At 37.9% G+C, this 13524-nt stretch overlaps 1 protein-coding gene across 3 annotated transcripts in view; it reads right to left on the reverse strand.

The window, feature by feature from the left end:
* Positions 1-3753: 3753 nt before the first annotated feature.
* The window catches only part of LOC136829447 (uncharacterized), a 65061-nt gene continuing 55290 nt past the window's right edge, over positions 3754-13524 (reverse strand). Inside the window, exons 17-19 of one of the 3 annotated variants that reach the window (XM_067088119.1) lie at positions 10575-10631; positions 5557-8954; positions 3754-5380 (exon numbers count right to left, since the gene is read on the reverse strand). In XM_067088119.1, coding sequence (XP_066944220.1) covers positions 10620-10631 — 12 coding nt within the window. In that variant the 3' untranslated portion in view covers positions 3754-5380; positions 5557-8954; positions 10575-10619. Of the gene's footprint in view, positions 8955-10574; positions 10632-13524 lie in introns of all 3 variants that reach the window. The other 2 variants (XM_067088129.1, XM_067088111.1) reach the window with 2 other exon arrangements.

The raw sequence follows: 13524 nt of genomic DNA on the forward strand, positions 1-13524 counted from the left end.
TGCCGTTTCCGGGTCTGCGGCCTGTTCCTTTGCCAGGTCTTCGTAGTCTGTGCCCAGGTGGACTGAATTTATTTCAATTCTTGATAGGATATCGGCTACCAGGTTCTTCTTGCCAGGAAGTAACTGATGGTGCACAAGAATTCGGAGATTGCAGCCAGGTGCCATTGCTGTCTTGCCGACCATGCTTTGGCAAAGGCTGCCTTCATCTGTTCAATGACCTTTCTGTCAGGATGGTGAAAGGGCTGCCCAAATCAGTGCTGTCACATGGCTTCCCTTCAGCACTTCTGGTTGAATGCATGCATGATGAGGGCAATAACCGGCCGCTAAAAATCAAGTCGGGTAGTAGTTGACCATATCTGCCAAGGAACTCCTGCAGGGACTTGATTGTTTTGGTGCTGGAAAATCTTGATATGCATCCACCTTGGTGGCCATGGGGCAGACACTTGTCTGTTCAAACACCTTTGCTGTGGGGCTTCTACCTTCTCCAGTGCGAATCTGACCCTTCAGCACTCAATTAGGGGATGCTCCTGAAGGCATTTCCAGCATAAATCATCAGATGTGACCCAGGTGCTCCTGCAGGGACCTGGAGAAGATGCTGGATGTCCTCCATACACCTTGGAGGCCATGGGTACACTCCCCAAGATGCTGTCCCAGGAAGTCTACCTGGAATGTCTGACGACCAATCCGTTCCTGAGGCATTTCAGGGCAGCTTGGAAAGTGACCCAGGTGCTGTCCCCGGGGACCTGGCGTGATGCTGGCTGTCTTCAGAACATCATCGGGATGTACTCCCCAAGATGCCTGAAAATAAGGCGCATGAATGCAAATCCATTTTTGTGAATATCTTGGCCCGAAGGAGGGCTTCTGTTAGGTCCTGCATGTTTGGCAGGGGATAGTGGTCTGGTGTTGTCACTAGGTTCAGCCGATGATAGTCCCCACAGGACCTCCAGGAACCGTCTGGTTTCTTCACCGTGTAGAGGGGGGATGCCCATGGACTTGATGCCTTTTTGCAGATACCCATCCTTTCCATCTCGGTGAACATTCATTTAGCATCCTGGAGTTTCTTGGGAGGCAGGCGGCGGAACTTGGCATGTGTTGGCGGGCCTGTGGTGGTGATGGATGCCGTGCTTGGCCTGGGTACCTGGCACCTGATGCAGTTCTAGCTTGAAGACATCTGGGAATTTGTGCATGAGGGCGCCGTATTTGTTCGATGAGATGGAGCATACAGCAAGCATTCCCAGTCTAGTGGAGAGCAGTCGGGAGCGGCAGGTTCCGGTATCCAGCAGGCGTTTTTGGCCAACGTGTACCAGCAGTCTGTGATGTGCGAGGAAATCGGCACCCAGTAAGGGAAACTTGACATGAGCGATGACGAAGGACCATTCATATTTATGGCCCAGGATGGATATTCTGAGGGTCCGAGTTCCGTAGCAGCAGATGGGGCTTCCATTTGCGGCCACTAGTGCAGCTGCGGTGCCGGACATGTGGTCGCCGTCCTCCCTCAACGGCAGAAATACCAACTGTATAGCCCCTGTGTCTATCAGCATCCATCGTCCCGATCTGGCGTCATGGATGAAGAATCCTAGTGGCTGGGGTTCTCTAAGGTTTGTGGCCACTGCTGTTATGGGTGGCCGCCTTTCTAGTTTTTTATGAAAGAACAGGGGGCTCTGCAATTCTTTGCGTCCTTTCCAAACCTCCAGTGGAAGTAACACCAGGCTGGATTTGTCCTCATCTTCTGCTGCTGCGGCGGCACCTTCTTCCTGTATACCATGTTCGTGTCCCCCTCTTCGGCTTTTTCTGCTACCAGGCTGTAGGTGTTGCGGCGTGCCTGGATGCCTTGGTGGAGTTGTGGAGTTTGTGTGCGACGCTCACCAATTCGTCCATCGCAAGCTCATCTGCTTCCATGATTTGTGCCCTCACCTCCTGTGGAAGGTGCCGCAGGAAAATTTCCCGCGATAAGCTGATCTCCTTCCTCCGTTTGTCTGAGTCAAAGCCTGGCAACATCAGGAGACCTTGTAGTTCGTCCCAGGCGTCCCTCAGTAATGCATTCCCCAGGGGCTGGTTCATTAGGTCAAGGGCACGTTGGGCTCTCTCTGGGATGGGCATGGAGTATGTGTCAATGAGTTTCTTTTGTAGGTCTTCATACTTCAATTTGCCCAGCTGCGAGTCCAACCATGGGGTGATTCTGTTGAAGACCTCCTCCGGCAGCGTTGTCATGGTGATGTCCAGTTTGGTTTCCTCGTCCGTGGTTTTAGCTACCTGGAAATGCATGTCTGCCTGCAGGAACCAGGATGTGGTATTTTGTTGTGAGAATGGTGGCAGTTTCACCGCCTGGCTTATTACTACCTTCAAAGACGAGAGGGGGATGCAGAGGATCAGTGTCTCCTCGGAACGACTTTCTACCTCAGTGTCAGACATTTTGCCTCACGCCAAAACGCGAAATAAGCGCCGTATTTAGTCCCGTTAATGGTGTTTGGGGCTCGTCAGAAGTCAGAACTATACGCCGTATGGTTCCGTTAATGACTTCTGAATACAGTCGACATGAATCATAAATGGCAGGGCCAACCGTTCGAGAATGCCAGAACGTACTTGAAGAAGGTACGCCGTAACTGTTAGTGACGTGGGTGTTCTTCGAGGAAGGAGCTTTCAGAGGTCTAGACTTTTCCCTGTATGGTTCTGTTAAAGGCTCTTTGATGGTAAAGTGGCTGCAGTGAGTCCGTTAATGGCGAAGCCAAAACCGCTGTGTTTACCGTTGCTCCTCGGGTCACCAGTTGTGAGGTCAAAGAAGACAGAACTGGGTACTGATTGATTTATTACCTGGGCAAAGGTATACATAGCAGCGTGCGGGCGGAAACGAGGTGCCCGACCCCCGGTCACCGTGACCCCCACGCTGAGTGAGAGCAGTTTGTGTTTGTTAAGTCAATCAAATAACAAGAGACAATGTACATACAATGATAAAACAAGGCTAGGAAATTTTACATATAAATATATACACGAGATTCTTGCTGCGTTTATAGATGCGATATGTGATTGTAATTAATGAGTAAAGAAGATGCCTTTACAATCTTAGCTCTCACTTGGCTGGCCAACTATGGCAGGTATTTTTTTGCAATGTCATTAATATTTCTTATCAGTATAGCATGCAACGAAGACCAATACCCTAAGGGACATCATTTTCCAGTTTGCATGTAATAAGTAGACATTATATGCACAGTATTTTGAATCTGCGATCAGTGAAGAAGCTCTTGTGAATACTGTATTGCAAAGTGTCAGAAGTTTTTTATTAATATAATATCACCAAGTTAAATTTTGTGGAAATATTACCATAATCAAATTTTGATGAAGAAAGTTGTTTTATATAAAAACTTTTGCAGATAAGATCTTCAAAACAGGCTGTAGCATCATATGCCCTTTGATTACTGAAGACCACAGTTGTTTGCCATCCATCCCAGTCATATTGTAATTTTGTGTATGATGATACAAACAATATTCAAATTTATGCCACTTCATCAATGAAGCATCCACCTTAATGGGAGAAAAAGAAGAAACAAGAGCTTACAATTTCACAGCAGAGTTGGAGTGTGTGCAAAATCAATGCTGAAAAGGGAATTTAGATGGAGACCACTGAACAAAAAGACTCTGCAAAAGCTCTTTAGTAATACAGGCAAACGCAACATGCTGGCTACAGTGGCATTCTGTAGTACAGGGTTTGAAAATTATCACTGATAAGGACCAGTGTAAAAATTAAAACTGCCAGTGTTTATATTATAAAAGTTTTATTCCTCTTCCATAGAAATTTTAAAACCTCTCATCCTCTGAAGTAAAAAACTTATCTAAATCATAAATCTAATTCTTCATACATAAACCTATTTACAATATTAGACAGATTGAAAAATAAATACAAAGTAAATGAACAGGGTTAAGAAAAATATTTTATATTGATGCTTGGTCATCAAGACACAGAGGTAATAATTAAATGTGAAGTTATTCATCTGTACTTGATTAATAAGTGATAATTCATAAAATAAGAGAATGTAAATTCTCAAACACATAATGCATTAAGATGAAAGTTCATGTACATTACAACAATCTCATCATTTTCATTATCATCAGTAAAAAGTTTTACCAAACCATGAGTTAATATTCCTAACTTCCTTTATTGCTGGTTGGGTGAGTTTGTTCTTAATAAATATAGTAACCTCCCTCTCAGGTGATAATGGATCCAAGGAAGGATCAGACAACAGCAAAGTACAAGGGAATAAACGTATGCTTAGGTCACCCCAAAACCCTAGGTTATCCTGGCCTTATTCCTAGGCAACCCTGTGGGAACAAAAACTTACAATACCCAAAAACCCTGGGTTGACATGGCCATATTTCTAGGTAATTGTATGGAAAAAAATGTAGAATTCACAGAGCAATGAGCATTATTGGACTATAGTATGAAATAAAGCAATAAAACCATATTATACTTGAAATTTACCCAGAAACTATTATTCTGTGAAACAGTTGGAAATTTGTAAGTGATGCGTTTGTCCACTGTCCTTATAAGAGTAGTTACTAGCTCTATATCTCCCCAAAAGAATTCTATTCATACAATTTAAGAAAAACATTAATACGTATATATAATTTAATCCTGTACGTGTCTGTGAGTATGCCAATTTAAGTAAGCGATTACACTGCCAAGCTTATACTAATTGTAGATTACCCAGTATTTTTTACTCCAATATTTGGCAAAACAGTTATCAGCTATTTAATGGTTTCAATTTGCAACTTAAATATTTTGGTTTAGAGTGTATTGAACATATGCAATCTGATAGTGATGTTCTGTTGATGCCTGATCAAACATTATACTGTATCTCTTTTGAGAGTTGCAGTGGATTCTAAATACCTCTTCACTGTTTTATATCAGTTCTACATCTTAATTACTTCAAAGAGTTGCAACATACAGATTTTATTGCTGTTTGCACTTATTTTTTTCATACCTATGTTTTCATTGCTGACTAATTTGGCCAAGGTTAATAGAGCTGTTTTAGTTCAGGTTGAAGATTAGAGTTATGCGATTCACTATTTTGTTTTCTTCGCCAATTGGTTTGGTTGAGACTATAAGATATTGTTCTTCAGTCTTGGATTTAAGATTTAGATATTATCACTGTTTATTTTAGGCTAGGTTTTTGTTTCTCTCTCTGCACTTATGTTTATCTCTTCCCCTTTCAAAATTTTTCTTTTTTTGCAAATAGATTTTTTGGATGGATCACTCAAACCTATTACTTTCAGTCAGTTTTAATTTTGCTTCTTTCATGGTCATACATATTCTATCCTGCAAAATCATGATCTCAGTTGCATGTGAAAAAGGTAGTCTTGGATCTAACGCAGTGTTTTTTGCCACCTCTGACACATTTTGGAGGACCATAGTTGCAGTCTGCAGTGTATATTTTGAATGATTGTTACATTTTTCACCAGTAGGACCACACCTATTGATTTCACAGTACTGGAGTTCCTAATTTTCCCCAGACATTGATTTTTGTGGACAGATTTTGCTTACTAAAATTAATTTTTTGCCACTTTAAGCAATGTATTTTTATTCCCTTCTACACTGTTTATGGTGTTGTCTAGTAACTTTAATGGTTTTGTCATCAATTACAGTACTGTTACTTTCTGCAGTTTTGTGACAGCATAATATAGGTTTTAACATTTCTTCAATGCAAACGCGAAGGAACTTGACAGTTGACACCTAGGCCTATTGGTCTGCCTCGTTGCCACCAATTCCTTGTTTGCTATTTTTACAGGTTTCCAGCTGGCACCAGAAGATTTATCCATAAGTTAAGGCCGCAGGTTTGTTGGCTATGAAAAATACAAATTGATTAAAAAATTTGTCATTTTTCAAGCTTAAGTGAGGTACACAAACCTTGACCATTTATCATTCCCAAAAAGCAAGTGAAAATGGATGCAGTCCGAGTCTTTTCCCCCATCATATGATGCCAAAGCTATTAATTTGTTTGTTGTTGAATCTTGGATATGGGGACATAAGATGAACCTGATTTCATGCATTGGTTGTCAACAAGTAAGGGATATAGATTAGTCATTATAAGACAGTTTTTAAAATCTTATTGAGGTAATTTCCTGTCCGTCATGACGTTGCTGTTCAACTGACAGTACAGCAGTATTAGACCCAGCATAATCATGATTACTTCACATAAAGCTTTCACCTTGCTTGACCATGTCAGCCACAATACTTGAATTTTAAGGGTAAGAATAAAGTATCTGCCATCTAAACTCACCTTCTTCACTGTGGTAGGAGTGATCAAAATAATTTTCAGTGCCGTGCATTGTTAAACAGGAAAAGGTTAGTTCAGAAAGCCTTAGAAGAAAATATACTGTAGAGTTGGAAGGAGACAAGAAAGCTTTAGCCAGGTAGTTATTCTCCAAAGTGCCCCCACCCCATCCACAACGAGGGCTAAGAGTCTGGGGATTATTAGTGATGGGAAACGGCACCTCTCTGTGGGACTTTTGACTTGGGGATCTCTATAGGATGAGGTTCCGTGTTTTTTAGTTCACCCTTTTCCATACACGACTCCATCTAATGGAGCTCGCTCTGGGGGTAGTAACTCCAGCATTTCATTTAGCTTTCTCTGGTATCTAGCAACGGATTACCTAGAAATAAGTGCTGAATGGACTTTTTCACTGGCTGACACGGTCCCCTCTCCAGAAATAGATTTTTCCTTTGTCAAAATCCCTTAATTGAAGAGAAGACTGAAGTACAATTTTCAAGGCCATCAAATTTTACTGTTTATGACATTTTTGAAATATAAAGTTTCATTATAATTTCCATGAATGGCTCATTGCAAGGAATGTTATGAACCTATAAAGTAGATTTACAAATACAAAATATAGACCATGGTCACAATATAATACTTAATAAAGCACTCAAAACTTTGGTATATCACCATTCAAGCATAAAACTCATATTAAATGAACAAAGATGAATTCTCAGCACAACAGTTAAATAGCATACAGAAACTACTTCACATATAAAAATTACCACATTATGCTGATAACATTAAAATTACTATTAACCATGATAGCAACTAAGCTATCATGTACCCACATATTTCTACTTAGGGCAAACAAGCAATTTTGCTAAATATGCCCTAAAGTAAACCATACATTTCCATACATTACATACTATTATACACATGAATGTGAGCATTACCTTGTAGAACTTGACCTAGGCTACATGAATAGAAAAAATAATTCAACCATTTGAGAGGTATATGTAATACATCAAATCACAGAAATCTATGTTTAACAGCAGCATCCTGCAGTAGATCCTATTCTTTTGGATGAATTAAAAGTAATGAAATATTTCTGAATGCCATAAAGTACAAAAAGTTCTATACTCTAGGGAAATTTGACTATTTGTATTCCAAATATTGCACGTTTGAAGATGATAATGCTGTTTCCCTCACGATAACAAAAATAGTGACCCCAGACCTGATGAGTTGCTAAATATAAACATAATACAGTGTGTATTATTAAATTTTATTATATCTAGTCCAGTTTGTTTTTTATTAAAGAAACAAGAACCACTTTAAAGCAAGCACTAATGGCAACACTGACCTTCTTTGGCTGCATAAGCCTTTGACGAGTGGCCTATCTCATTCAAGTAGATGTTGCAACAGATCACACTGACTACTAAAGCAGTGAGTTCTGGGGCATTTAAAAAGCCTAACTTTCAATGTGTGAAATTTTACCAGTATACATGAGAAAACCTCAAATCAGCTTTACTTCAATTAACTTTGCCTTATTGCATCAAACTATACTTCAACATGTATCCCTATTAATGAGAAGACAATTTGTCTGACAGGTCTACCAACATGAATCAAGAGACATTAAGCACATATTTAACATGAGTGTAGGAATATAATGATACTGTATATGACAATTTCACAAAATTATTGTCATTAAAAACTTACATATAATGATGCCCAATCTAAGTTCAGCTTCCAGTGAATACTTTGATATATCTGTATAAGACAAAAAAAAAAAAAAGGCCCAAAACTTTGAAGTCTTTGGGCTATGAATTTTGACAACCATTCAACTGATTTGCCTTTAAGTTGTCCAGAAGTCTTTACAAAACCTTTTTCCAAAATAATGTATGTACAAAAATAAAAATGGACACTTTTCAAGAATCACTTGGTGCCTTAGCACAAGATTTGTTCAATCTTTAGAAGGTTCTTACATATTTAATGATCAAAAACTAAGAATTTCTACACCTACTTTAATACCATTTTCCATTTACCTAATGGTACTTCAACATCCAGTTTCAGTGTGCTTCTAGAGTACAGTACTTGTGCATAACTATAATTACACCATTAAAAAATTATCATCTATGAATATGTGAACATGGTCACAAATAAAAGTGATGTTTGGAAGTTCAGAATATACATATAAAACATTTAATTTAGTGAAATATTATATTTCATAAGTTTTCAACATGTACTGTATAATATACTGTACCACTGAGCCCCACTTCCAAACTCTATTCCATAGAGATCATCCATGGTATTTGTTCTCACATGAAAGGTGAAAACTGAAGCAAAGTAAAGTTAAATTTGACAGCTAGGTAGGGATAACCAAAGGAAATGGATTCAAAATAATTAGAAAAAGACAATGCAGCTAGGTGCTGCAAGACATGCCATGCAAGGCATGCTAAAAGCATTACCCCTTTACACATTCCAAATGCATGTTGTCTTAAAATTATACTGAGACAGAGAGATATACTGTACTTATAGGAATGCCTCAACTTACATCTTTTTTTAATACCATATGAATAAAATTGCACCTTAAACAGTTCCTCCTGAAGTTTTCTACACATTCTATGAAAGAATAATACAGAAGGATCCCACAACCATATCGAAAAGTTCACGAGCAGTAGGGGAAGAAACTTCATAGGTCTATGTCTGAAAAAGAAAGAGTAAAATTCTCAGGGTGTTTTATTAATTTCTTAAAACAAGTCTAATCTTGTCATACTACACAGTCATAGTACTGCAATACTACAGAGTTTGCTAGATCACAGAAAGTTCTCAGGCTTCCATAAAGCTAATCTATTTACCTGTACCAGTTAGGACCAACTTAATATTAATGAACAGTAATAAAAATGCTAAAATTAACCACTTACCAGTACTGTACTTAAATTACAGAATGTTTGGGATGTCTCTGAACAGGTAAACTTTAGGATATGAACTCTAGAGCCACTTAAATTTTTTGCAAATTTTTATAGAATAATTTATCATATCTTAGTACTGTACATTCTGTTTGTAAACTATTAGTATTATTGTCATCAGAATTACAGTAATTTAAATTTATACAGAAATAATCATGGAAAAGGACTGGTTTTCTGTTAAAAAATTTTTTTTTTTTATCCTCACTGTAAGTGCAATATATTCCAATTTTGTTATCCAGTTGTACAGATAAAAATAGTGACTCAAAGCTACATAAAATGTTGAAATTACAATCAGTTGAAAATCCCTGTTAACGTAGAGTTGTAAGAAAACCTACCCATATATGCGGGGTCAGAAACACGTTGACATCAACAACAACAACTTAAATTTCTATGATCTTGCAATAACGTCTTGTGTTAATACAAAACGAAATTGAATAGACACTGCCATATACTGAAGAACAAGGACATACAAGGCAACCTAAGGCATTCTCATAACAATTTGCATACTCATAAGCTAACCTCATCAGCACATGAAAATCAACTGAGCTTGGTATACAAGAAAGAGGGGTGGCAAAACTGAAAAATGATAAGAGGCTTTAGAGCTGATGCTGTAGGATAAAGTTCAAAACCAGTCTGTTACAAAATTCTAAAACTATTAACTTCATCTATGAAAACTGCTTATTACTGTGACTGTGCAATGACCTTGTAAAACAAAAACCAATATTGTACAATAATCAATTGCCATGACTATACACCATTTTACTTACTAATGCATGCTTGTTAAATTACAGTATGTATTGCTCGTTATTAGTACAGTATTAACTAGTAAACCTCTTGAGTACAAGATATGAGAAACCATGCTATGAAGTAATTATCCAGTGTGGGGTAAGGAAACAACAGTTGCAATATTGTTCACCTACAGAATACCTGAAACTACATTCAATGCCCGAGATGCACAAAACATTTTAGCTCATAGTTATATTCATGGATTCCACATCTTCCATATTTAAACTACTCAAGAGTAAAAGCTGCAGTACTGTCATTACTGTACACACTAAAATCCTACGTTCCTAAGGACAGAATAGCTGAATGGTCATCTTTACTAATCACATTATTGGAACTCTGTTCCATGCCATTGGAAAAAAAAAATTAAAATTAGGGACAAAGGAAGCCAGCTGTCTGCACCTATGAATTCCATGGATATTAGCAGCATTCTAACACTGAATGAAAAATATTTTTACTTGAACTTTTAGAAGTTTATATCAGCATATGAGGCTATAAAATACAAGAGGTAAGTTTCCCAAGTGCCACTAAGCAGAAATAGGCACTTACTTCAGTAAAACCAGCAAATACTTACCACAGAACTGTGCTCACTGGCATTAGTCCACTTGTTACAAGCCACTCATACCTTTGCCTAGCCACAAAAGGAACACATGAAAGCTATTTGGAGTAGGCAGTATACAATCAGATCAAATTTTCAGCATTCAAATGTCACATATAAAGACGAGTAAATGCACAAAAATGACATTAACAATCTGAATGAGATCTCAGAACAGTTCATTCTGGATGGGACTCTTTTAATCCTGCACCTCTGTCTCAAAATCTGTATGAACACCTGAGAGTTGACCAAGCATTGTATATTCATGCTACAACAAAGTATTTGTTCTGTCACAAATCTGTTAGTCATATACAGGCTATTCATGGGCCTTTGGATGTCTCAGGTACTGCAGTCTTAGTCAACAGACAGAAGAAAATCAGTAGTAGTACCACCCATGCACCTACTGGATACATTGGTCCAAAGCAGGTAACAGTCTCATTTTGTGCGTTTGCAGCACTTTTAACAGCTGAGGAGACTTCCTAGGCTGATTTTTAGTTACTGCAAGATTGCCTGCAGACTATTCTTCTTATTACTTAATTCTTCTGTTTATTTAATCCATTTCACTCGTTTGCCTCGTAGTGTTCATTAACTGGGTTTTACGCATGAACAAGTAAGTGTATTTTTTATCTGGTTCGCTTTCCTGAATGTCTGGTTCTTGTTTTCAGGATTTATTTGTAATTACCCTTGAGGTTTTGAGAACAAACCCGTCTTCTCTGAAGGCTGGCACTAGCTCTAATGTTTTCTTGATGCATTTTTTTTTTATTTGCGGGTTCTCTGGTGTAGGTACATTAGGCTTAGTGTTTAATATGAGTAGAGATAGCTGAGACTTACAGTGGGCACATAAGGATTGTACTACTTTGTGCTGTAGAAACTTTGGCAACGACAAAGAAAATGGAGGCTATTGAAAAGGTGTAACCATAGAAAGTTTAAGACTCATGACTGGAGTACAGTATACTGAAAAGATTGTATTACAAATGAGGAGTTGGTGGAAAGATGTGGTATCAGGGGCTAGAAAATGGAAAGATGTGGTATCAGGGGCTAGAAAAGAGACCAAGATCTCTTAGATTGAGATGATTTGGACATGTGATGAGAAAAGATGAGGACCAGTTAATTAGAAAAGCTGTGGATATGGTAGCAGAATGAACACCAGGAAATCATGCATAAAGAACACAGATGAAGACCTAGACCCAATAGGAGTTCAGGCAGAAAGGTCACAGGACAGAGAAGAGTAGGGGTTAAGTCATTTTGTCTGCTCCCATAAAAGCTGATGCAAAAATGTTTAAGATGATAATGTTTGACATTGATTGGGTAAAGAAACAATTCTTGCATTAGGTGCTATTCATGCTAGCTGACATTAGAGCTGTTGCATATAGTTACTTGTGACTAGTTTGGTCTCTATTGCATAAAAAGATTAAGTTGGCTTTTCTTACCATTCTGCACTTTTTCCAGTTTTGTATTTAATTCTGGTTTTTTCCTACCAAAGCACTAGCAAGCAAATAAAGTTTGATTGTTACCTCTGACAAAACTGACAAAATTTTCTTCCTGAAAATTAAATATTTCATTGCAAGGCTATTATCTGTGTAGTATTAACTTGATTTAAGAGACCACATATGGTGACATTTGTTACTTGTTACCAAAACCAGCTGGTTTCCTGCAATTTTAAAAGGATACATTTTTCACATCTGTTCTGCATTTAATTAAAGTACCTGTATTTTGTAAGAGATGTATTATTAACCTGTTACTTTTTTCAGGTATTCATTATTGAACATCCAGGATGCACATTCTCACAGTCGAACTCAAGATCCTCAAATCAGCTTCCTGATTTGGTTTATAAAGTTATAGGAGAGCCATCACTAACATAAATTGTTGCCAGATACTGCCATGCTATTCATGTACCAAGAGTGATTTTTTTATGCATTCACTTCCTTTTCATCTCCAAATAACTCTCAGTCCCTCTTAATTTCTAATTTTTAGAGTTAGTTACTCTTGTTACCTCAATACTTCATTTGTGTTGTTTGTTGTTCATAAGCCTATTTTCATGTTCATCACGTTATATCAGGGCCACCTAGTTTTGCTATACAGCATGTGCTTGTGGTCGTATCTCTCTCTTACCTTATTGTAACTTCAAATCCAATGTTTTCATTCATTTGGTAAGGGATCCCAAAATTTATGAAATCCTTAGTCCATCCAAAACATATCGTAAACTACTTGTACGTTCTTTTTTCTCACACACAAATGGCATCAGTGACCTTAGTAGCTGATGCCAGAACAATCACAGTAATTAATTAACTAATCTCACACACCATAAATTTTTTATACTGTAGTTCTGTATCAGATACTTTCAACATTATTATAAATACTGTAAAAGTAAAACATACAGTTCAGGATAACAATAACAATGCAACTACTGCAATTAGTAGATAACTAATATGTAACATGTTCTCTCAAGAAAAACTTGTTTGATGTTATATTTTATTGTAATTCATATGTCTCACTACTTTTACTACCTTTACGAGCCAAGCAGAGGTCAATGGTTTCCATGCAGTAGTGGTAAGTTTTGTTCTGAGTGTGCCACCTCAATGTTTTGCTCTTGGTGTTTCTGAATGGGTTAACAGATGTCTTGATTTTGAAATACTTTTCAAATAACATTTGGTCGCGTAGATGAAAGTCGAGCTGGCAACTTTCAGTAGTGAACTTGTTGGAGGAACAGAGCTTCATCCCAACTGTGACTAGTGATAGGGATACACTTTGGGACATATTGGACCTAAAACTTATAACTTATAATGCTGTATATGTTTACCCCTATCCTGACTGCTTAAAAATTTTGTCTTCAACCTTTATTTTTACATGAGTACATTTATGAGTGCATGTTACTCTAGCAAGGAACAAAAATGGGAAATCCTATCCAATAACAACTCAGGCTACTGGT

This window comes from Macrobrachium rosenbergii, chromosome 4 (assembly GCF_040412425.1).
Source record: "Macrobrachium rosenbergii isolate ZJJX-2024 chromosome 4, ASM4041242v1, whole genome shotgun sequence".
Lineage (NCBI taxonomy): Eukaryota > Metazoa > Arthropoda > Malacostraca > Decapoda > Palaemonidae > Macrobrachium > Macrobrachium rosenbergii.